The following is a 25,756-nucleotide window of genomic DNA, read 5'->3' on the forward strand; positions in this document are numbered from 1 at the left end:
TTGATATCAGATTATCGAAATTTTACATAGAAAGGCAATTATTTACCTAAAATAAGTCTATAAGATTACTATAAGTAATCTCATACGGTAAAATAAAACTTTTCTTTAGCATAACCCAGAGCTAACGACGTGGATGTAGAAAGTTACGCAGCTCCTTTGTTTTTTTATATTTCTTGTTATTTTTAAATTTCTTCAATTTTTTATTTTTTTAAATATAATTTTTTAAATTTTAGTTTTAAAAAATAATGAAAATTATTTTATTTCAAAAACTATTTTTCTATATTTTTTATACTTATTTGTTACTTTTAGAGTGATTGTTATCACGCACTGTGCGCAATCGAAACTCTAATAGTGTTGTGTGCTGATTTTATATAATTCTGAGAGAAAGTGAGTCTATTATAAATAAAAACGTACTGAGATGCGAATTACTATGCAGATAAAATATGTACTTGTTAATAAATGTTTATTTACAAGTAAGGTAAAAATCACACGAACACATGCAAATATATTTTGAGAGCATATAAACATCGACATAAATGCATAAATAACTATAATATAACCTTTAAGAAAACACTGAATGTCGATTTATATGTGGCTCCTATAGGAACCACTCCGGTCCTCTAAAGATTAACTATCAGTTAACTTACCAAGAAGTTGGAACAACCGGCCGTAAATCGCTCTGGTTTTCCCGCTGGAAGTCGCAAACAGTTTCACGATAAATCTCTGAGAGACTCAGCTCACCGTTTCCTATACACCCGACAAGCATGTGATCTCCGAAATCACACACACACACGCATCACACTATGTACAGCCGAGCATTATCACACACATCTATTTGCGTACAGGAACATTGCGGAAGACGCCGAAAAGCAAGCGACGTCTAGCCTCTCGTTGTCGCTGTTATTTGCCACTGAATTTGTTTCGAGTGTCAGCAACGATAAGGTGTGAACTTCGCAAGAACGTCTAATGCTTCGTTATCAGTCCGTGAGCGCTTTAAATTATTGCGAGGTCTACTTGCTCGCGATAATCCATCGCGAACTTGTGCGTCATCATTAGTTATTCCGCTCTGAATCCGCGAGCAAATTCAGACGCCGACTCGAGTGAGCGACAAGTTCGCGAAGTATACGTGGGGAATTCGCGACGAGAGGTCGGAACCGACGAAAACGCGCAGTACGCCGGACGGTGAGGGCACACCGGACGAACGTGCGTCACGCAAGCACACAGAGAGACGCAACCGCACGCTCGGTGCAGATGCACCGAGCTTCCGAATGTGCGAGGCAGCTGGCGGCGATTCTTGGCACGCAGGTGCATCGTCTAAGTCGACGAAATATATACGCGTGCGAAGCGAAGCGTGCGAGCCGATTGTTACCGCACCGTCGCACAGTGGGGCCAGATGACATTTTTTGTTTCAAAATTCTCTAGAGACCTGAATTTCCAACCGATCATCGGCACCAATGGATTGATCCTGAATAAATACCAAACAGATCTGTCTAGCCGAAATTTTGAAAAGATTATCGATTCAGGGTTCATGGGTTTAGGGTTCGTCTGAAAAGTTTATCGTTTAAAGTACAGTGTCTTGGGTTCGAGTCTATGGATTCTAAATGCGAGACCTCAGAACTTACAATCACCTTTTAGAAAACTCAGAATTTCAAAGCTCATCATTTCAGCCCACATTAAGAAAGAATTAAGGATAAAAATCCCTCGGTTTTGTGCTTAACGGGTCTATATTTGATGTTTTTGTATTTTGGGCATATGAGTTTTGGGTTAATGGGTTTCTGGTTCAAGATCGATAAATCTCGAGGTGTTTGTTGATCGATTTCATAATTTCAATCCGCTGAATATGCTATTAGATAGAAATAAGTGTCGAATAATGAGTATTTCATAAGTTTCTCGCGTTTAACGATAATTTTTCCTCCTTTGGGGCTAGTAATTCGAGAAAAAAAATTTTTTTTAATTTTGGCAAGACAGATCTCTTCGGAATTTATTCAGGATCAACCTCATCCATTGGTGTCGATGATCGGTTGGAAATTCAGATCTCTAGAGAATTTTGAACCAAAGAATGTTATCTGGCCCCACTGTGCGTCGCCAGGGAGCTCCCTTAAGTGCGAAAGCGCATTTCAATTTGTCAATGTTGCAATAAACACGACACACCGACGTAATCGAGAACACGCAAGCACTGTAAGCACGCGTGCATGTGTAACGAGAGAGAGAGAGAGAGAGAGAGAGAGAGAGAGAGAGAGAAAGAGAGAATGAAATGGAGTCGAGTCATTTCAGTTCGCATGGACAGCCATGGCTAATCGACTCGCTTGACACGAACTTGTGTCGAGCGAAGTCGAAACAGGCGCACAGCGAAACGCAGACTTGAGAAATTTCTCGCTTGACATTCTGTTGTCGAAATTCTGGACTCTAGCTGGATTTGCACGCGTTATTTCGACACTTGCAAGGAACATCCGCGAAGTGCGTGTGTCTCCGATTTCGACGAGACTTGGCATATTTCTAGCCAAAAATAAGAGAGCCATATTTTTTTTATCGACAATGGACTTAGGTTTAAGGGGTGAAACTACCCCTCAAAGTTTCATCCTCTGTGCTATCTCGATAATTATTGCAGCTAGCATAAAGCATAAAGGGGATGAGACTTTGAGAGACAGTTTCATCCCTTAAACCTGAGCCATTGCCGATAAAAAAAACATATTGGTCTTTTATTTTTGGTTACTCTACAAATACGTCAAGTTTCGTCGAAATCGGAGACACAGACTTCGCGAATGTTCCTTGTTAGAGACGTTTCGGAAAAGAACATTGCGTTGTTGCAAGTGATGTCTCGGGAAAAAATTGCGATCGTGGCTGAATCTTGAAAGATATTCGACTTATGCGAGATACCTTTCTTATCTCGTACATTGCATCGTTTATTTCTTCTGTGCGGTGACAAGTAGATGATGAAAAACGCGACGAAGCATACGCATGTAAAATATTGTTTCTGTTGTTGTATTTGGGTGCACGCGCACCTGGCGCGACGGCACGTGACATGCTACGCGATTGTTTATGATATGCAGATTGACAGTCGTAATTGTTTGTTACGCTCTTCCATCTGGCTCCTTAAACTGTGATTTGCAATTTGTCTGAAGAAGTGCACGTTTGCGAGTGCACGCAAGGATAAAGACGACGACAACGATGATGCAAAATCGAGCCACGTATACATTGTTGTTTGCAAGCGATGTTACATCTCGATTTTGTGGTGTGGTGTGATTTCCATAATAGAAAATTGTGTCATATATATATATATATATATGTATATATATATGCGATAACCCGAGACGCGTTTGTAAACATGACAAACTGAAGCACGGAGTATTGTTGCATCGTTATTAAAATTGCATTCCAATACGCAAAGCGAGAAGCGTGAAGAAGTTGAGCCAATGGGAAGGAATCTCGCCCTATCTCCGATGTTTCTTTTCTTTGTCAAGTAGAACAAAAAGACTCTGAGATCAAAATATACATTGATATAAAAATAGGTTAATAAGAACTAAATGCTGCTTCTCGTACGGAAGTAACGTTTAATAGTAAGCACTATTATTTTAGTAAATGTGAGTACAAAAATGATAAAATTGTCAAGGCATGACTGTCGGACTTTTTGTTTTTTATCATTAAACATTACTTTCGCACAAGAAGCAATAGGTCTCATTAATCAATCTTCACATTAATGCCCTATTTTCCCGTCGTTTGACTCAACGTCTTCGTCATTCGAAATGATTATCGGTGACTCCGTTCAGATGTTCGCTGATGTCCTCGCGCACTCGGACTAAGTCGGAAGCCGCATTCGTACCGACGGTTGCGTAATAGCCCGGTTGCACTCGCGAGACAAGCCGCTCGCGTGCGAATGCACCGACGTGCTCGCAATTACGTAGTGATGCAGCGGCTATTAATCATTGACGATACTCCCACGCACGCCGGGAGATCTGTTTCTCCCAAACAATGGAAACGCGTCTCACGCTTTCATGCAAACGAGTCAGACGAAAATCATACGCTCGAAATTGTGTTATCACGACGGACACGCCGTGCAAGGCTGATTAACACAAGCGGAGTATGAGTAAATATTTATCATGGACAATTCTCTCTTCCTTAATTGTGTGTAAATTCATGATCTCATTTGATCTCCACATCAAAGTTCGAATTCTGATAAGATAGGAGTTCAGTTCTATGTCAGTTAGAATTACTAGTGTATTCGTTTTAGAGTTCAGTTTCGACTTGTTGCAGGCTCATCGGACTCGTACGGGCGTTTAGTTGTCTCTAATTGTGTCTATTGAATTTCAATGAAACGAGAGTTTAGTTCGTTAGAAAGATATTTGCCCGTCAGGATGAAGTTTGTTGAAATTCAGCTCCGATTGTGTGTACTTAGGATTGATTGTGTCGTCATTTCTACCGTTACTACTATCTCACTTCTATCAGCCCTTCCATAATTAACTCTAAATACACGTAATCGGTGATACCACAAGAAGTGACAATGAAAGATGTATGAAACAGCTCTCTCAAAGTGAATCAGTGAAACTCACTGTCAATCAGCGATTATGCACTGATTGTCAGTGCTAGATATATCACTGAATTTTTCAGTGGCATACTTCACTTTGAGAGAGAGGAAGATAAGATAACATTTACTATGTGCAATTACGCAGGATCGCGATCAAATTATTGTCGTATATGTCAAAATTTCTTCTACTTTGTCGAGGACAAAGTATAAATATTTATAGAAGAATGATGACGACGTTCATGACTTGCCGATGATCACGTGCAGGGTCATGATCTCAAAGACTTTGTCCATCGACGTGATAACTTATACGATTATATACTTACAACAATTAAACTTTCAACGCTGCATAACATGATGATATACGCACGTCCCCCCTCGTCTGTTATCAAACGTGACTTTTCAACTCGAAGCGTTAACGAAAAGACGGCACTTCTTACGCGCGAAGTTTTATCTCATTTCAGTCGCTTATCCGCCAATGCTATCTTTTTCCCACGCTACGTAATATCGCTCGTAATATCAATGTTGGTTTCGAAATCGAACGAGCGCGTTATACAACTAAATGCGATGCTAATGACAGTCAAAGTCTACCCGATCTTCACCCAAAAAAAGGTATTCTATTTGTAAAGTAATTTTTCCCATAGTCTTATATTCTAAGCGAAGCCTTTTGTAGAAAAAGAATTCCTTTCTAAAAAGCGATTAAAGTGAACCATTCATCTAAAATTCATTAGATATTATTCTAACTGTTTTCCTTTTATTTCAAGATCAAAGATTCCCTCTTACATCAATTAATTTTCCTCTTATATGAAGAGGAATATGTTGATTTGAATGTCGGCTTCTTTTGTTCAGTCATTCTCTACCTCCAGACATGAACGAAAAAATAACCATATATAATCGGTTATGATGAACATCTTTACAGCTATGAAGTCGATAACAAAACTGAAATTGGAAATTTATTCGTTACAATGATCTTATTTCATTCGTGCCTACTAATTGTAGAACTGGAGCTAGAAGTACATCTATATATATATTATATTCCTTTTCACTATACATTGTAATAATTTTTTCTAATTAATTAATATAACCAGTAAGAATAAATAATAATCCTCTCAGAAAAAAGATTAAATAATTTGTGTATAAGAGGAAATTTATATTAAAATCAATAAGATTTGCATTATACATATAACATATAATCCCTCTAACTTTAAGAATAATGTGTTTATAATATTTTCCTCTTAATCTTAGAGAAATCCTCTTGAGGCCATATATAAGAATAAAATCCTCTAAAATTTAGATGACTCCGCTTGTTCTGAAATTACTTTTCTTTTGGGTGTTCATGACACGACGCTCATGCGTTCGCTCGTTCGTTCGTTCGTTCGTTCGTTTGTTCGTTCGTTCGTTCGTTCGTTCGTTCGTTCGTTCGTTCGTTCGTTCGTTCGGCGATTCGACAATCAAACGGTCGCGTGAGCATCGATGCGCGATTAGCGAACGGTAATTCCGGGCGTTTTGTTTGTGCTGCCTTTCGACATTATCGAACTGGCTCACAAGATGGCTGGCTGCACGCCCTGAATCCCCGCGATGGATCATCATCCTGAATTGCACCTTATCGGCGAGCGATCCCAACGAAACGTAGCGCGACGCGAGCCCGTCGGCGAAAAAAGAAAATGTATGCACGAGAAGCGCATTATCGTTGTCGTTTAACGTAGCGAGCGAAGAGTGCTGGCTGAAAATAACCCTATAGATAACTCGGTGAATCGCTTATCCAGTATGTGGCACACGCTTGTGCGCGTGAGGGAGCGCAAGAATGAAATTATCTCGGGACAAAGAGAGCAAAGGTCTCCCCCTTCGTCGTACAGATACTCCCGCCACGAAACAAAGCTCTTTATCTTCGATAAAAACGTGTATGCGTGTGACGTACGAAGATGAACGAGCGACGCTGACGCGGCAGGTGCAAAAGTCGCGACTACGGGAGTTCGATTCGAAGATTTAGCGGCGTAGCGACATAGTGGTTGCTCCACTGTATTATTTTTAACGAGTGGCCCCCTCCTTCTGCGTGCGATTCAGCGGCGCTCCTGCCCCGATGAAAATTGGACCCACTATTTTCGTGTAATTGGCAACTCCGTGCTCGCATCCGCGTGCAACGTGCGCCTTGCGACCGTTCCCAGATTCGCGTTTTTCACAGCGAGACAATGAATCTCGGTATACGTAACCGTACATTAATTCAATGCTCAGCCATAACCGTCGCTGATTCTAAACTGCACTCACCTCGCCAAAAGATGGTATACAATGTCGTCGCGGCCATGGCTAATCACGTGAGCTCTGAATCTCCTCTGTGTTCAAGCGCGCAGAGGTCTCTTCGAGATACGTCCTCTCTGAATCCAGACCCGGCAAGGTCTGCTTCGTCGACGTCGAGAAATTGGGATCGAGTTAACACGGTGGTCTAAAACTGCTTTAGTAACGTCCGTTATGGACACCAGCAATTTTATACTGCGTTAATGTTAAAACATAACATTTTGCGTTGAATTTTAAAACAAAAAAAATAAAATTTTAAATTTTGCGTCAAATTTTAAAATAAAAAAAAAAGAATTAAAATAAAATTCAAAATTTTGCGTTAAATTTTAGAATTTAGAAAAATAAAATTAAAATAAAATTTAAAATTTTGCGTTAAATTTTAGTCTGCGTTTACACGACCAGTATAAAATTTCTTTGACAATTTTCGATATACGTAGTAATTAATAATGTCGTACAGTGCCCGGGGAAAAGGATCGCTTAAATTAACGCGGCAATGAGCGTTTCGATTGGGAGAAATATTCTTAGAGCTGAGTTTAGGTGGCAAGAAACTTTATCTTTCGATCCGAGTGTGTGTGTGTGCGGTATATTCGCAATAAAATTGTTTATACGAGACACACATAACCAGCAACACCAGCAACACTTGCAACATCAGAAATTGTCACATTGTCGGTTTTATACTGTTCATGCAGGTCGCTCATGTTGCTATAAACTAGTTTAAGTCACCGTTTAAACGTAGTCATCCCGATGCGACGAAGAGATGCGCGTCGCCGAGAGAGACCGGCGGGAGACGTCAAACAATCATGATTCGCGTCTGTCCCCGTTCGCTCGATGGAGGCTAAACAAATCGCCGCTTCCGACTTGGGGGATCGAAAAGACACGAATCGACCTCGCGCTCCTCCGCGCCCCTAAGTAGGTCTTTAGCCGCCGAAGACCGTTATCCGGCTGGCGACCTTCGGCAAACAATCCGTCTGCGCCGGTGAGAATCGTCCGCGCGAGACAACAGCCTGCTTCGTGTACCTCCGACTTGGCCGGATCTTACGACATACTATCTCGCTGGTCTGGCTCCTGCTGGAGCTGGAGGCACCTTCGTTTCCTGCGGCAGGCGAAGGAGCAGAGATCGGCCCGAAACCTGACGATATACCGGTCATGCTTGATCGACTCGGACAATTGTAGCCGTGGGCAGCAATCTGCTCGAGAAACACTGCCAGGGAACATTGCGCGAAAATAACTGAGTCTTATTTGTAAGTCGTGTCGATGCCAACCCCGTACTGGATACTTGATGCGGCGATGATGTAAAGGGCCCGACGTGGTGACGAGATAATTAATTCCGATGGCGAAGTAATGACATACTTCAATAATAATGTAATGGACTTCGAAAGCGAAGTCTTCCAGGCTATTTCCCGAGTTCCCTGAGAAGATTTATTACACATCCTGGTGGGTGGTTATAGAGTGTGATTGGGTGTAATGATGGCGATTAATCTCCGAGATGGGAGAATCTTCCATAAAATTTCTTAGACCAATGACAACATGATCGTAAGTCAACATTACTTTATCATAGCGAGACATCTCAATACGGACCTCGAGAACCTTGAAACAGTGCTCACCGCATTCTCTTCTAGTCCGTTCTCGTGCGAAATCCGGGATAACGGACGAGGAACATCATAACGTGTAACCTTCGAGTCCGTACATCATCAGCATATTCAGAACCCGCAGGGCATCTCACCTTCACGGATTCTCACGTGCTTTTCCTCGCTTCTCCTTTTCCGGAAACCACCGGATCGACCGGTTGGCCTTCGGCGGATCGTTCGGTCGCTCGGTCAGGTGAGATTGTTGCCGAATGTTGCCCGGCGATATCTTTTTTCCTCCTCTCGTTCTTGTTCTCGTCGATCCGGTTTTTCGTGGAACAGACGAACAAGCGGCGAGTTCGGACGAATGGCCAGGTAGCTGGGTAATTTACAAGATAAGCTGGCGATGGCCGATGCCGTGAAGGTGTCAAGGTAGGGAGTTCACGGCGGAGTGAATGCCTTTCTCGTGGTCGGTGCCGATCTCAGTGTTCCTGGTGCCGCACCGGCCGATGGAACTCGTCGTCTTCTCGCGTGTCGTCGTCGCGGTGTAGAAACGCGAAGGTTCTTCCTTCGTTCGTTCTTTCGTCCAAGTGCCAGCTAGTGCCGAGTGCTTCGGATTAAGATTCATCGATCTCGCTCAGCGAGCTGATCGATCGACGTGGCTCGCGTTGTCGTCGACTCGGAGAGATCACCGGTGTAAGTTGCGCGCCAGCCAGCCAGGCGAATTGATCCTCAGGTGACAGCTGGAGTTAAGAGATACTTTGAATGCCGATGATGAAGTGGATGACGTAGAATTCTTGATTCTCATCATCGGTGCCGAAGTGCTGATGGCTGCGGCTTTTCTGATCTTCTTTTCTGATCCTCGCCGATTTCTTCTTCTCCTCCGTTAATAAGTTAATAAGTAAAGATAGACTTCCATAGGCGTGGTCCTTCATATCCGATTGACAAGTCGATGACCAGTTTCGAAATTATATCTCAAGTTAAATTTGACTGTATGAGAAGACTCTCCTTCTGTTAAAATGTTTTCTCTTTGCAGTTCGCGCACGCTTTTGCGCGTAGAAGCGGAAGAAAGACACTTCCTCGAAAAGAGACCTTGTGGGAAATGTGCAAGAAGGATTTGCTATGCACATTGCTATGTGTTTGGCAAGTTTCCTTCCGAAAAACTCGCCAAATCTTTCTTCCTCTTCATGAAGAAGTGTCTTTCTTCCCGTTCAGGAGATGCATAGTAACTTTCTCGTTTCATTGAAAACGACGATGATCGATTCCCTTCGCGATTGTAACCCTGGAGATCCTCGAGTTGATTTTCGACGGTGCGTCGGAGTTCAAGTTCTTGCGATCTAATCTTCGATTAATTAGTCCAAATGACTCCAAATGACGGCGATCAATCGGAATATCGGACAGTGCGCGAGCAAAATGGGATTTTCGAACGTGTGTTCTCGGTTTCAGATTGAAAGTAGTTTCGTTGAATAAGTCAAGGTAATGGAACGGATAATGGACGAAAGTGAATAGGTGTCAGTGTTCAGCATCGAAAGTTCTACAAGGGAGATGTATTATTCGAGGAAAAAGAATACTTGGGATAATTTTAGACTTTTATATGTAATGACTTTCTCATGTAGCTCCGGCGGAAGTATAACAATATCGAATCTGCACGATAAGCCGATATATCTGCATTGAGAAAAAATTGTATTAAAATTAAACAAATATTTGTTCGAATACGACTGTGAATACATTTACTTAAATTAAGCAATTATTTTATAAAAATCAAAAGAAAAGTTTACATTCAGAGAACCTCTGTATTTCATTTTAGAAATTAGTCGCTTAATTTGAATAAATGTATTCACAGTCGTATTCGAACAAATATTTGTTTAATTTTAATACAGTTTTTTCTCAGTGTACGAAAACGACTTATTGATGTGAATTGGATTCCCAAAGTAGGCTGGATCAAAGCGACACAAACGCGAGATGTTTCGCAAATGCGGGGCCGTACATCTGCAGCGAGATTCGGGCAGTGAATCGACCACAAAGTTCCGAATGCTGAATTCTTAACGAATTAACGGTTTTAGAAAGTTGCGAAAACAGCCAATAGAATGCAAATTGAAATGCATGAATGACCATAAGGTCAGGAAGGGAAGGACCAGTGTAGGAAATATATTTGCAAATGAGCACTGCCGAGAAAGATTATACTTCCTCTCTATTATCCGTGTAAACGCCGCTTGAAGTACCGGATGATGAGTATTCCTGAAATAGACGGTGTCGGAGTTGACGCGAAAAAAAACCTACCTCGAGCGAAAATGTAGTCAAGTTGACCGTCGGCCGTCGATCGTCTGAAAATCGAGAAGAATTAACTCGATCCTGTCAAAGTCCTCGCTCTTAGTATTAATAGTCGTTGCTTGGAACTTGTCAGGTAAAATATTCAGACTTGAAGTCAGGCTGAGATATAAATTTCTCAACACGGACGTTTAAAATTCTTACTAACGGTTGTCACTTGAAAGTTGCCCCGCACGAGGTGCTCAGACCCCAACATTTATAATTAGATTCAATCATTTTATTTGAATTTGATATGACCATGCCCGCCTGTGGAAGTCTATCTTTAACTTATTAACGAAGGAGGAGAAGAAATCGACGAGGAGAACAGACGCATGCGACGTTACATTTGCAAGCTGAAAAATTAATACTATTAATCTGAGCCTGAATTCAAATCTGAGTATTTTACCTGACACAAGTTCCAAGCAACGACTATCGATACTAGGAGCGAGGACTCTGACAGGACCGAGTCCTCCTGTAATTCCTGTCGATTTTCTCGTGTAGACGCATCGCGAGGTGGACAGTTAGTGGAACTGTGAACGAGAGCAGTCGTAAAGCTGCCGGAGACTTGCTCGAGCATGCTCGCACGATAAATTGACCCATTTAGCGAATAATTCCAGCATACGAGCGACGGTTTTTAATTGGCGCATTTTGCCTGCATGCGTAACACAGCGGGACAGACGGTAACAGACTCGACAAACTGGATAGTTGGGATTTTCGATCCGCTGGGACTCCATTATTTTACCGTTACTAGGCACGACTGCCTTCGTCATCATCGACCTGCGTTCTATTCGAGCCGTCCTTTTCGCGTACGCGCATATTATATATATCCAACGTTTCAATTCTCTCCGTATTACGTTCTTATCACTTCAGCCGCGCGCGAATGCGCGCGAGCGCTCTTAGATCATACTACTGCCTTCGACCAAGGAGTCGTCTGACTCGTCCGTTATCGGGTCAGATCCTCCTTCTTCCCGAGAATATCCTGCTTATATAGATACATCATCGAACAGATGCGCCGGATAAATAAGCTGCGATGCAGCCGCGCGCTGCTCGTGAGAATTAGAGAAATCGAACGAGGAGAAAACTGTCGAGCCGCAGAAAAGAGATCTCCGGCTGCTTCCTCGTTAAATACGAAGCACTCGTTCGTCGAGCGTAAAAGCACCGAACAAACGCGCTTTCCAAAATGATGCAGCAGCTCGACCGTAGGCGCTTTCGTGCGCATCGCCGGTCCTTCTTCAGCAACACACCGTGCTCCGTGCGACGCTCCTGCTCGGCGCTTCCTCGCGCACTTTTCTCCAGGTGGACCAAATACAAACACGTGGCCGGCATACTCGAACCACGGTGCGCCGCTCGTCACTCTCTTTCTCTCTCTCTCTCTCTCTCTCTTGCTATCGGGATCGCTTTTCCTCGGCATTTCGGGGTCGCGTTTCAGTACACGAATACTTTCGATGCGCGGCGGCGGGCTGGCGTCGCGTTGACCTCTCTTGACCTAAGCTTCGCGATTTTAGAAATCGCTCGCCCACACGAAAGGCAGGAAGTGTCAATTCGATGGAGCTTCCTTCGACCTCAGCGATCGTTTCCTGCGCGGACGCTCTTTATTTTTATGTTAGGAAATTACGGGAGATGCAGACAGGATGTGCGAGGGAACGTTAACGGAGCAAAGTTATTGTAATTCATATACTGCAGCGTCTCGCTGATCCACGCACAGAACAATCATGTATAATGAATGAAATATCTGGCCGATGATGCTAGCTAACGGAAACGTACACCTACACAATTCGTGTACATTTTTTTACCGTATATTTGGCGATTGAAGTCGAGGCGATCTGATAAAAGTAGCGTGGCTGCCGGAGGAACTTTTGTCGGAAGTTGCGGCACGGGTCGGATTAATTAAGCCGCACTAATAATGAATGCCATTAATTAACATCGGCGAGTCACCGATACCGTTGGCGCGAGTTTGCAGTCGGACTTCACCTTGACCGAAGAAAGTGTGTTACGACGCGTCGAGGCGTGATCGCGCGACGAAGACGTGCGTCGTATTTATAATATACCCGTTTATAGGCCTCGATAAATCTGTCCGATCGTTGTCCGACAACGAACGTCGGGAATCGCGACTCGCGGCGGGAAGAGGCGGAAAACCTCTCAGCGAGGTAACCCCGAGACGCTCTGCCGTGCCGTTCCAATTACATCGAGAGCAACTTTGTTGCTCGTGTAGAAACGCGAGTATCCAGACAATCGTGATTGCGCGCTAACGCGAGAACGCCTGCCTCCTCCGTCTCTCCGTTGCGACACGTGCAGGATCACACGCGTCGGTTCCGCTGAAATAGCGGGAGATCCTGGCTGCGATTTGCATCGCGGAAGACGCGGAGACTGTCGACTCGCCGCGTGAAATTATCCATGTGTATAGTCATATGCATTAGCTTATATAACATGCGATTATAATTCGATCGACCGGGATCAATTTCGCGCAATTAACTTGACTCACATTGCTCTTCGGTTATCCTGTAAAAGCGAAGGTCAGGTAATAGATCAGCAATTAGAAGGTTCATCATCAAAGAGTGAGAGAAAGTAAATTTCATCGAGGTGACGCGACGTCTTTGCACATGAAATGTCATCTTACGAATTGATCGCGCGATGTCTCTCTGTTGGCAACGATCGCAATGTTTCTTTCTTCAGTTCAGTTCAGTTTCTTCAGTTTTTTCTCTTTTCTTCTTTTTCTTCTTATTTCAACACAGTCAACCACCGACCACGAAATTAGGAAATATAAATTAGGAAATATAAAATCAGATGAGAGATAATATAAAGTCCTCTTAAGAAATACCACATAAAAAGTCTTCTCTCCTTCCCGCAGAATCATGATCAGACTCGTGAGTCTTCTTGTCTTCGTGGTCGGCTTGGCGCACGGCCAACTGAACTTCGAGGGAAACCCGCTCACCGAGTACACCGATTACACCGCCGAGGAGAGCAGCCTATCCGAGAGGAGCAGCAAGGAAAGAGTTTCGAACTCCGCGATATCGTTGCGCCCGCAGAAACTCTACCCCATCTTCGAGTCTGAAAATACTCGGCAACCATCTGAGATCATCGACGATCTGTTCTCCGTTCAAAATCATCGCTCGCAGGACGTGTCCGCGCGGCAGTTGCAAGTCTCCGGCGATCAGAATGCACTAATCGACCCGGCGGAGGTCGCGCTCAACACCTTCTTGAATTCCAAGACACCCGAGGAGTCCCGCGTGTCGCTCGACCACTTCCTGCGCAGTCAACAATCGCCAGAGGCCCAACCTCGCTCCTCCGGCATTATCTTGACCGATCAGGACAAGAGACTGGAGCGGATCGACACTCAACCGGTCATCCATCGAGTGGAACATCATGAGCGACCGTCCTTGCAAGCGGAGCAACCACAGCAGTCGTTGTTGCCCCAGGCAGGCCAAACGATTCAGGTTCAGCTGACGCCGCAGTCAGTCAATCAGAATTTCGGCTACGCGGCGCAACCGGTTACCCAGGCAGTGGTGCAACCGGTGATTAGGGCCTCCGCAGGTATCCTAAGCCCGGCGACGATGCTGCATCCGGTGCCTGTCGCGCCTGACATTCCGGTGAGGAACGACCCGATGATGTGGCGGCAGAGGATGAAGAGGATACGCGCGAAGCCGGGCGTTCTCGCGCAGGCCAGGGTCGCGCCGATGTTTTACAAAGGACCTGTCGCAGGTGAGGGAGCAGAAGAAGCAACCTTGAACACGAGGCAGACTGGAGTGACGATTTTGTTTTTAAAGTGGGACGTCCGTCTGTCTGTGAGTCGCGAGTTTTGACGATTGTTTATAGCACAGCCTTTCACACGTAGACTGCGTCTTCTTATGAGAGATTTGAAGACGAGATGAGAGACAACTACATCCTCCTTCCACTGTTCGCAAATATGTTGCCTTCGTCTAGCTCTTTCCAACAGGAGTCAAGCTAGGCAAAGATCGAATGCCTGTGGCGTAGGCCATCTTTCCCAGATGTGGTCGTTGCAGTCTTTTGTGGAATGCTCAGTCTATGGATATAAGCCTGTGTTATCGAGTCTTCGTGTTTGAGCAGCAGCGGTTCTTCGTGGCGAGAAGGATGTCGCTCGAGACTGCCTTTCTTGTCTAGAAAACCGTTTTCTGACCAATCGATGTTTTGCTAACGGGAGAAAGAAAACGACCACTTGATCGCGGATTCTCGGATGTGACTCATGAATTATGCAAACTATTTTATATATCTGGAATGGCGAAATAGCTGGAACGCGACGCTTAATTATCCTGAAATTTATTTAAGTAACTATCGATTATTTTCGACCATTGCTACATTATGTAACGCAACCACCGTGGAGCGCGATTATTTCAACTGAATAATACATTCACGAGGACGTTGTCGAAGCTATTTGTGAGAAACTTTCTTATTTTCGCGATTGCACAACCGTCAATGATGCCTCGAAGAAGAGCCGCGTCGTCTAAACTTCGTGGGCGTTTATCCAGCGGAGAGGTGCGTGATATTTAATAAACTCGACAGTACAAAGGACATGTCGAATACTCTTTTATACGCGGAGGACCGTCACGGCTAAATTCTGCTCTCCGTCGATGGTTTTTTCATGTTCTCGCCGATTTATTAATTCCCGACTCTATAAGTCATGTCTGGCATGGCGAATCTGCATAATCACGCCTAAATGCGCGCTTACCTCTACGGGGATTACCGTTGTAAATATCCTCGCGACACGTCGACACATCACTTAGTCATGCCACGGAGACTGCCTGTTGTGCTGCAAATTCTACTCTCGGCGAATATTTTTTTTTTCGAAACAAACGGCGACTCATATGACACCTCAGTCGCGATCTTTTCATTTTTCTCTCCTCTCCTGCCTCCGATTAGCCGAGCAGACATCGAGATGCTCATTTGCCTTGTATAAACCCGACCGAATGGACATTGTCATTTATCAAGACTCTCAGATATACAATCAATTGAAGACGAAAAAAGCCAATGAGAAAGAGCCGAGGCAAGACGTAAATCGTGACCCTCGATTGCGAAAGTCCTATATTTGCGACATGAGGTGTCCTTCGAGCTTTGACCGATCAGTTGATTGATCTGTCACGTTTATTCTACGAATGTCTCGAAATTCGATAAATATTTATCTATGGGGACCACCTCCCGATCTCAAAAATTTTAATTGTATCTAAATCATCACTCTGAGTAATGCTGTGAAAGTTTTAGCTGGCGGTCACTGTTTATTAAAAAATTATTAATGAAAGAAATTTTGAAAATAAAATATGATTCTCTGATGCTATATGTAGAGTTTGTCTTTTCATATTGCGTCTTCCGCTGAACATATGTTATCTTTATTTTACTTTCGTGTCTGGTGTTGTTGTCCTTTGTACACACAAAACTACTCAAGACTGAATGAGACAGTATTTGACGAGTTTTCGTGCAAGTAACATCTAAATTGTTTTGATGATTTTGATGAAAGATTAGATGCTTTTTTTCAAATAATATCTGTATCTATCATTTCAAATAATATCTATATATCCTATAACTTAAAATGTAAATTAATAAATATTATAGGACCTATATAATTTATTATTGAAATATTTCTATGCCTCATACTGATTTTTTGGTTTGCTTCATTTTGCTAGCTCCTCGTCAGCAGTACTAAAATTTTTTAGATCGGGAGGTGGTCCCCATAGGTAAATATTTACCCAAAATTCTAACGACGTGCTTGATCCTTTCTTGGTTTCTCCCCAGTGCCCTTCAAAGGTCACGGGCCGGTGGAGGTGATCTACACGAAACCACCGGGTTTCCGAGGACCAACGAACATGGTCGCCAACTCGCCGGTACCCTACGAGAATGCCGGCGCTTGGTTCCCCGACTCCGACTATCCGCCACCCTCGAAGGACGTCTATTATTCCCAGCTGTACGCGCAGTCCTACGACCCGCACTACTACAACTACATCGCCGCGACCGGCAAAGTCCGGCCGTATCTGTATGGCAAGCTCGGCAAGCACAAGGAGGAGCAGGACGAAGGCATATGGGCGGAGCTCTACCGCGGCTTCACCAAGCACGGCCTGAAGAACATCATGACGCCGACTTTCCTCTTGGGCATGACCCTGCCGGTGGTGACGCTCATGCTGTCCGCCCTCGTGCAGAAGCGGTCGATCGCGAGGGCAGATGCACGCGACCTGGATCAGGAGAACGCTCTCCAGGAGTACCTGGAGAGGATGCAGCGGGCCATGATGTGTTATGGGAGTAACAGGGACGCCTCGACGAAAGACAACTGCTGAAGCCTGCGAGGAGGACGTTACAGACCGACCCGGACGAGTAATCTACCTACCGAGGAGTTCGCAGAGAGGAGAAACAGAGGGAGAAAGAGAGAGAGAGGAGAGGAGGGATTTACTTACTCTACTTTAGTATATAAAGATCGCGTCTATTAATACGAAGTGCAAGGATCAAAGACGACCGCGATCGCGGGGAAATACTCGACGAGAGTGCGAACTTCGCCATGTTCCTAGCAAGTTCGAGTTATCGTCGAGATAGAAAAGATCCGAAGCGACGGAGACGTGGTCGTTAAAAATCACGTACAGGTAAAATTCTCTTGATAAGTCTAATTAACAAGCGCGACAGCCGTCGTGGTCGGCCTTCTCATTTCAAAGATCGAATGTCGGAAGCTTAGTGGTTGAATTTGCGACGTGACGGATCCTCGAAAATTCATACGAACCGATTTATCGACTCGAAATTCGCACAAGCCCGATTTGTCAATTCGACGCGACGAATTTGCGTATTTTGCGTGTAGCTTTGCGAAAGATAACTTGGCTCGTCGCAGTGGGAGTCATCGCGCACGAGTCACAACATGCAAGAAGAGCAGAACAATTGGAGTGGTGGATCGGAGAAATTAGCGCTTTTCCCGGTACGATTTTCAGTGAAGAGGATTCGCGTTTTTGTGCGGACGGAACGACCGCTTTTCACACATTCACGGCTCGATGACGTTTGCTGTATTCGTACACGCTCGAGCTCCAGCGATCATTTCCAGAGCGGGCTCGAATGATGACGCGCGCGTATTCCCGCGGTGTGTTATTAGTTACGCAAGGCCGGCGTCTCTCCACTGTCTGTCACAACCGGTGTCGGTCGTTATTGGCGGGCGAAAGAAAAGACATCGCTGAAACTGTTTTTCCACTACACTCGCCGTGTGATTTAGGGGAAATCAATTGTACGAACGAGACATGGACCGAGGTGACTCTTCGGCGTCACTTCATGTCACTGCATCGAAACACTGTGTACATAATATCTACGTGCATGTACGTGTGACACACATGCTGGTGTATCACACCGCCCACGAAGACACAATAATATATTCGCGTTAACGAAAGCGCACCTTCGTTGATCTCTCCCTCCCTGCCAAAATACGCGGAAATTCCCACATTATTCAGCAAAGCGCGCTAGACTGAGCGTGAGTAACTACTTTTCTGTTTCTTCATTTTTTTTTTCAGGGCACGATAATGAAATCGACGTGAGAAAACTTTCACGTGTTGCGTGTTGCCAACCGGTCCACGCGATGTGGAGGAGGAGAGCGAAGTATGAAATCAATTTAGTCGGAGTCGGTTAATTAGCAAAACTCGCGAGAGCCAATTCGAAAGGGGAAAATAATATATATGTGGAGCGTACAATTCGAAAACGCCATCGCACGGAGCGTACAAATTTGAGTCGTTTCTTTCTCCTGTTCAGACGCGAACGCGACGTCCCGCTAATCACAAATTGGAGTCTGGATGAAAAGCACTCAGTAGACGAATAAATCAATCGAGAGAGATGTGAAGCGCGAAAACGCCGGCCGGCTTCGAAATTTAATCTCCGCGGTGATGCAACCTACGCTTCCTGTAGTTGAGCGCGCGCTTAATTTATGAGTTCATTAATATATGTTCGGGCTAACGTAATTGACCTTGCCGTTAAATTGCTAATCCGGCAACGTCCGCTGGAATCGTCGGACTCGCGCGTCGTGTTAGTAGCGCGGCGCGTATCACAAAAATATTTGTATACACCTGCGAAAACGTAGGTAGTATATACGACATAATTGCATAATATAATACATATAGTAGTACGACATTCCGTGAGACACTCTGAGGAAATCGATCGAGATCGGCTTACGTGAGAGAAGTTGATTATTACGGCGGTAATGACCAAGTTCCGGAATCGGTGCGAATTACTCCGCGTCTACGTTTTTGTTGCTTTCAGACGTCGAAGCGAGAGGACAGACGAGGATTTTTCTCGGAGAGATCGATGATGGATCGATGAAAGATCGACGAAGAAGACCGACCGGCGAGATTGACGGTCTGCAAAGTTAAACACACCGTTCCGCCGAGGATGAGCCGTGCGTTTACAGTTTAGAAAGTAATACACCGATAATCAGATCGGCGACATAATGAGTGACCTGTTGCGCCAGATACGCCAGTTCTGTCGCGCAGAATGCGCAGTATATATCGCGATATTCTCGCGCTGCATTTCTCGATCTGGAACATTGGAAGAGATTTGTCCCGAGTGCGTAAAACGTTTAAAATGTAGGCTGCGCATCAACGGCCACGCGTCGATCTACGTCTAATTCGTTCGGCCAACAAAGTTGCCGAACGAAGAGGACTCGAGGTATTTCTTTTTCTTCTCGCAGCTCGCGTGACGATTTATGGAACGTTGAGCGAAGTAAAAGATTTTTCAGCATGACGAAATTTCTAGTTCACGCGAGTTTCAAGAGCAAATTAGCTCGCTAGAAGAAAGAACATCGCGCGAGTAATTTGACCCTTAGCGAGAGATTGGCGATCGATCGTGGTATTGGTTCTGTAAGGAGAATTAATTTTCTAGAATATCATTTTTACCTGGAAAATTAAATTTATTTTCAAATCTGTAAGTTAATTAAAGTAAATTAATCTTGGATTCATCTACAAGTTAATTTTGGATGTATTTTTATATTAATGATCTAAATTTAATTACTTGGAAGATTAATTAAATCTCAGGAAAACCTGTTGGGAAAATTAATTTTTAGGAAAATCCATTTTCTAGAATATCATTCACCTGCAAAACTAAATTTATATATATATATATTTCTTTTTTCAGATCTATAAATCAATTGAAATAAATTAATCTTAGATTCATCTATAAGTTAATTTTAGATGCATCCTTATATAATTGATCTAAAATTAATTATCTAGAAGAAGGTTAACTAAGTCGCAGAGAACTCTTCTACAAGACTATTTGATTGTCCTTAAGGTCTCTAATTAAGAAACATGTCGCAAAACGTGCGATTTTAATATTTCTGTCAATTTCCACAACCTTTTCTCTCTCCTCTCTCTCTCTCTCTCTCTCTCTCTCTCTCTCTCTCTCTCTCTCTCCTCGGCCGTTTTCGTTGCACGTTACGGGAACACGAAGCTCGAAGCTGGAATTTCTCGGAAATTATTCGGGGTGTTAATGCGTTAAATTAGCCGTCGTGGCTTCTGACCGAATTTTACCGTCAACGATCGGTCGACGCGTCGGTCGGCTTGCTCGGCGGCTCATTTGGCACACATCGCGCAGACGTCCGAACCGTTCCCAGACTGATTGCAATCGAATTATTTAATCGAACATTTGACGGCTCAACTCAAGGGTCATGAGACTCAGCCGTCGTGTTTCGTTCGGCATAAGTAATCATGCATTGCAGTTCATGAGGCATCGTACGGTGATTTCACTGTGATCTTTCACTCGTCCTCTCATTCCGATCTATCCTATCGCGATGAGATCCTTTAATCTCGCGTACACAGATGACAATTAGTCGAAATCGAAATTTTATAGAGAAAAATTTTACTTCAACTGTCAACTGTTGCGAGAAATTGTGAAATTCGCAGACACAAATGATTCATCGACCGTGCGCGAAATTTCCCATCGCGAAGAAAAGGAAAGGCGGTGAAGCGCGGAGGGCGGTAAAATAAAATTGTGAGCGTGTGGTTTATTAAAATAAATTCTAATTTGCTCCGTAAAAGTCCGCAGATGCTTCTACATTTCAGACGAGTTCTACATGTATGACACAAGTTAAGACGACACGCAGGATATCAGCTTCGTCCTCGCGCTAAAACGCGACGTTTCCCACACACGTCTATGTGTGGGTGAAACAAGTGCCATCGGTGTGTGTGTGTATGTGTGTCTGCATGTGTATCAGTCTCTCACTATCTACTAGGTGTTGCTGCTTGGCGGGCTGAGCCGGCCAGAGCTTTATTGGCATGTGATATTTTATTGCAGCTGTGATCGCCGTGAGCGGACGACATAAGCCGGCTTGAGAGCCACGACGCTCGTCTAAGTTCTACCTTAGGATGGTCAGTCTTCGCCCCGACAGACGACTTCGTCGACGTGTGTCGCCGGTGTTGCGACGTTAATCGCCGTGTCGAGTAGTTGCGGCGAGTAGAAAACGAAGTATAATGTGCGCTTTCAGCTGCTGCGAGTTAGCGCGCGATTTTCGCGTCCAAGCGTGCGCGCCAATGATTCCTTAAAAGTAAACTTCACTTCCCTCTTTCTTATCTTCGTTCGATCGCGAGAACGTCGAAGAAGCTGGCTGTAAAGTGCCAGTCGCACACCGCGAGATGTGAACAATAATAAATCAACTCCTCGTGATAACTCGTGAACTTCGAGATCAAGAAGCGCTCTTGGGATTCTCAAGTTGGCGGCTGCGCTGCACATTCGAAGTTTCCCTCCGACGAGAAAGAGGACAGAGATTCGAACGCGTCCGTCTTACTTACATTCGAAGACCTCTCGAGGATCGAAGAGTAAGGGCTGATTCTCACCTGGACGGCGGCAGACGAGGCTCCGTCAATCCTTTGTCATGGTATTCTTTGACGCTTTCGTACTCACACACAGTATTCATCAGCTCGTCATATCTCAATTATTCCAATAAAAGGAAAAGAAATAAAACTAAAAAAAAAATAAATTCGACAAAGGATTCACAGAACGCTGTACTTGTCGCCGTCCAAACGGACTGTGAGAATCCGACGTGATGCAGAAAATCCCGCGGAGACTCGAATTTCGCCGCGATTCGCGCGGCTCGACGCAGCAACACCCGGAAAAAGAGGAGAGAAACGGAGATCCCGATGCTTTGTATTCAGGGTGTTCGATCAACGAGTTGTATTTCAAGACTAGACCTGACTACTGCGCGAGCACAATCCACATTGCGGTCTTCCACACCGGGTCTCTAACCGGGTATGAATTGCGTTCTCGACGTCGCACGTTCGCGTCTTCGCACGGGAGAGCGATCGTGTTGTCGACAGCTTTACATCTACCTAATTATCCACTAGACGAGCACACACTTTACATATCACCTAGACATATTTCTTGCATTGCTCTTTTGACTAAGCGAGGCGCGTTTCGACACAGAGCGCATCGAATGGCGCGCTACTTTTTGTGTAGAAAACATGGCTTCGTGGATCGTTTCGGCCGCGGCCGAATTATTTGCTCTCGGTTCATTAGAAAGACGATCGACGATACGCGGTCGCGCCGTGTCACTGAATAAAATTGGCTTCATTAAATCACTACAAAATAGTGTCGAAGCGCCGTTCGAACGGAGTCTCGGTAGTTTGCCCGTGTTGATGTTTATGATAAAAATCCGCATCTACATGTATATTTATATTTATCGTCTTTTTACTCTTGCCTTCTCTCTCTCTCTCTCTCTCTCTCTCTCTCTCTCTCTCGCTTTCTTATCCTCAACACATATGTACAGTAACATGACGATATTTTTTTCCCCTTTTTTAATCGCTCTACTTATATATCGATATAAATTAACATGAATCTTGCGAATGCGCAATCCTTGCAAGTTCGTGGTGTTCTTCGACTCTCTGAGAGGTTTCGTTACGCTTCTTCTGGTTCTTTCTTCTTCTCACGATGTACTGAGTCCTAATTGTTGCCGATCGTCGGTCACACCTAAAGACGCGTACGATTTGTTTACGCTTCAAGTAATCAACTAATCATAGGAGTCGAAAAGACACAGTAAGAGAAGCAAAGTAAATATTATGCTTTCTCGCAAACGCGTTATAGCCTCTCTTTCTCCTGCTACTATTCCCCCGTTACTCCGCTTTGGAACGTCGTTTGTGGCGATGGCTAGCGCTCTAAGGGATTATTCGTTATAATAATACTCACGTCACTTCACTTGTTCTCTCTTTCACACTTTTGCTCTTGTTCTCTTTCTCTCTGTCTTTGCAGCGACGTAAGGATGTGAAGACTCCAAGGCTAGAGGTATCTTACTACACGTTTGAATTCACTCGTACTTCTCCTCTTTGAACGTGAGCTCGATCGCCTGCCCGACGTCCTTGACGATGAACGCTGGCTTACACAAGCCATCTTCGACCGGCAAGAAATCCCTGGGGCTGTGATCGGGTATGAATTTGGAATCTCGCTGATGCACGCCGGTCTCGACCAAGATGCTGATGCAGGCCTTTGCGCTGGGGGACTTCATGTTCTTCCCCAGTAACTTCTCGAGGCTGCGCGACTTGGTGCCTTCTCCGGACTCGTAGCGAGACAAGTACTTGTCGTACAAGTTCGCGCCGAACACGTCTGTGTTGATGTTGTCGCTGTAATGAGCAAAAGTGAAATAGAAAATAGAGGACAAATAAAAGTAAATTTAGAAAGAAGAGAAGTGTAATAAGAAATTCATCAGAAGTAGATATTTTAGATTCTATTCAGATCTGTTCAAATTATGAACATTGTGGGGTCGTCCCCTGTGTATCTCTTCAACATCTTTTATATTATTTCAGTACGTTAATATCACTGAATACACACCCGATCGCATAAATCGTGTCGACGTTCTCGATGCCGATGCTTCGGGCGTGATTGACGAGCATGCGATTCGCGTGGTAATATGTAATCTCACTAGGTTTGCCGACTAGAGCGGAGTACGTTATGTCCTTGCCCGTGACTTTGCGGTATAGGCTCTCGAGACACAAGAGGAACGCGCCGTGGCCGTATCTAGGAATCGGCGCCTCTGATACCCATAGCAGATCCATGTTGCACGCCAACACTGGAATGTGCGGATAAGGAATAGATGAAGGCAGGCCCGTGGGCATTCCATTGGTAACTAGGAGATCCACTATCAGCTGCAACGGCGTCTCCCAATTGATCGGTTCGCTCAGCAGCACTATTCCCTCGATTCTTGGGAAATTCGGGTCGATCGGCCCGCAGATCGGATTCCGTTTCTTCACATTCACATAGTCCAAGCAGGGGAAGTTCCTCACCAATTCATCCACGGTAGTGGTCTTCTTGAAGCCCAGTTCTCTGGCGATTTCCGTAATCGGACCTTGGCCTGATATCAGCACCTGCTTGTCGTGCAGATAGTCGAACATCTGTAACGGTGTGTGCGCCAATACGACCTGCGACTCTGCGACCTCGAAGCCGATCCATTCCGACAGATCGGCTGCTTTCTGACTGCAGAGGGAATTCCCGCTGTTGGTGACGAACAGAGTAGGCACGCGGAACTTGCCGTTGTCTCCTCGAAGCCGTTTAAAGGACTCTCTCACTGGCGATAATACCTGCTTGCCGCGCACTAACACCCCGTCGATGTCGAAAAGTAGTCCGAATTTCGGCTTTGTGCTTAAATGCTGCAAACATGAAGCATAATTTCTTGCTTCACTTTGGATTTACTTCAGATTTCATTCGACTGTCTTTAATGACTCAAAATCATGGGGAGAGACAATATAGCTTGTAATTTATGGCAATAAAATATATATATTTTATTATGTTAATTGACACGATGACAGCTGCAAAAACAAATTTGCTTTAAACATGATGTGCATTGGTAAATATTAAAAAAAATTCTAATCTAATTCTTGTTGTATTAAATAGTTTAGTATCACATGTTCAATGACATGCATATATATCGTCCATATAAAATGTATAAACTAAAAATAATGCATCTTGCGACAATACAAGTTATGAAACCCTCGAAGTATTATGTAAAATACACACAACAATAACACACAGTGGCAACATATACAGACACGCATTTTCGAGATCATAAGTATCGATAATAGAAAAAACAAGGTCTAAAACTTGCATAAATAAAAGAAGGCATGCAATGACGGATCGATAGTGGGATTATTGCGAAATTATGAAAGAAAAAAGGAGAGACGCTGCTAGGAACTCACTCTGACTCCGGTGAATCTGGCGACGTCCAATCGCAGCAAGATCTTTGCGATCGCCATTTGTTTTCTTGGTTTTGTTCCTTATTTTTTCAATTAGGCGAGAGATCAGGCGACGACGTGCGCGCGATCCTGACGCGATCTCAAAACGCTCGCGTGCCGCCCGACTTGGCTCTATTATGCATAATACCGCGCCTTGAGGTTATGTGGAGCCGCGGCATACATTTCATCCTACTGTCGGCACGTGCCGTAAGAGGCCACGACAGCACCCGCAAACTTTCAATTCAGAAGCTGTAAAGTCTATTTATAATTTACAATTCATCAAAATATTAATAATCTTAAATATTAATATAATGATACACATGTTATAAATAAATAAATAAATGAATATCTCTTTCTTATTTTCTCTTGAGATAGACGCGTCTGGAAAATATTTCATTCGGAGTTAGCACCTTATCTGCACGTCGAACGAACGGGTTTAAACAATGGTCAATTATAATTGTCGCCTTCAGTTGAAGTTAGCCCCTTATTTAAATTTAAACTTAAATAAGGGGCTAACCTCAAGTGGAGTTGCTTTCGACCTTTGACTATATAGTCAAAAGCTTCGAACTAATGGATTTAGAGAATGGTCAATTATTGTCCTCTTCACTTGAAGTTAGCTCCTTATTTAAATTTAAATTCGAATGTAAATTTTAAATAAGGAACTAATTTCAAGTGAAGTTGGTACAACCTTTGACTATATAGTCAGGATTTCGACGGTCAAACTAATGAGTTTAAAGAATGATCAATTATAATTGTCTCCTCCACTTCTGAAATGTTGGTCAAAATAACGAGTCTAAAGGTCATTCTACAATACGTGTCGTAAGTTGTAAGCCGTAAGAATTGGCGAATCACAGTCGATTATTACAAAAATAATCGGCTATAATTGGTTAGTTCTTACGGCTTACAAC

The 25,756-nt window shown here is 44.0% G+C and overlaps 2 protein-coding genes across 2 annotated transcripts; one reads left to right on the top strand and one right to left on the bottom strand.

The window, feature by feature from the left end:
* The first annotated feature begins 8,338 nt into the window (after positions 1-8,338).
* On the top strand, positions 8,339-18,046 carry LOC105190180 (uncharacterized). The gene is made up of 4 exons (XM_025297845.1): positions 8,339-8,344; positions 8,928-9,112; positions 13,532-14,382; positions 16,426-18,046. Exons 1-4 carry the CDS (start codon positions 8,339-8,341, stop codon positions 16,959-16,961), a joined length of 1,578 nt encoding a protein of 525 aa, XP_025153630.1. The 3' UTR covers positions 16,962-18,046.
* Positions 18,047-20,634: 2,588 nt separating this feature from the next.
* LOC105190263 (haloacid dehalogenase-like hydrolase domain-containing 5) lies at positions 20,635-25,067 on the bottom strand. The gene is made up of 3 exons (XM_025297498.1): positions 24,813-25,067; positions 23,452-24,266; positions 20,635-23,243 (listed from the first exon to the last, which is right to left on the bottom strand). The coding sequence occupies exons 1-3, from the start codon at positions 24,867-24,869 to the stop codon at positions 22,931-22,933; spliced, it is 1,185 nt and encodes a 394-aa protein (XP_025153283.1). The 5' UTR covers positions 24,870-25,067; the 3' UTR covers positions 20,635-22,930.
* Between the last annotated feature and the right edge of the window lie 689 nt (positions 25,068-25,756).

Source organism: Harpegnathos saltator, unplaced genomic scaffold (genome assembly GCF_003227715.2).
Source record: "Harpegnathos saltator strain DR-91 unplaced genomic scaffold, Hsal_v8.6 scaffold10, whole genome shotgun sequence".
In the NCBI taxonomy this organism is placed as follows: Eukaryota; Metazoa; Arthropoda; class Insecta; order Hymenoptera; family Formicidae; genus Harpegnathos; species Harpegnathos saltator.

Excerpts from the sequence above, each read along its gene's own strand:
- LOC105190180 (XM_025297845.1), top strand. Across the intron at positions 9,113-13,531 it reads CCAGGCGAATTGATCCTCAG|AATCATGATCAGACTCGTGA; the intron begins GTGACAGCTGGA and ends TCCTTCCCGCAG. Across the intron at positions 14,383-16,425 it reads TTACAAAGGACCTGTCGCAG|TGCCCTTCAAAGGTCACGGG; the intron begins GTGAGGGAGCAG and ends GTTTCTCCCCAG.
- LOC105190263 (XM_025297498.1), bottom strand. The coding sequence starts at position 24,869 with ATGGCGATCGCAAAGATCTTGCTGCGATTGGACGTCGCCAGATTCACC. Across the intron at positions 24,267-24,812 it reads CCAGATTCACCGGAGTCAGA|CATTTAAGCACAAAGCCGAA; the intron begins GTGAGTTCCTAG and ends TCATGTTTGCAG. Across the intron at positions 23,244-23,451 it reads GACACGATTTATGCGATCGG|CGACAACATCAACACAGACG; the intron begins GTGTGTATTCAG and ends TGCTCATTACAG.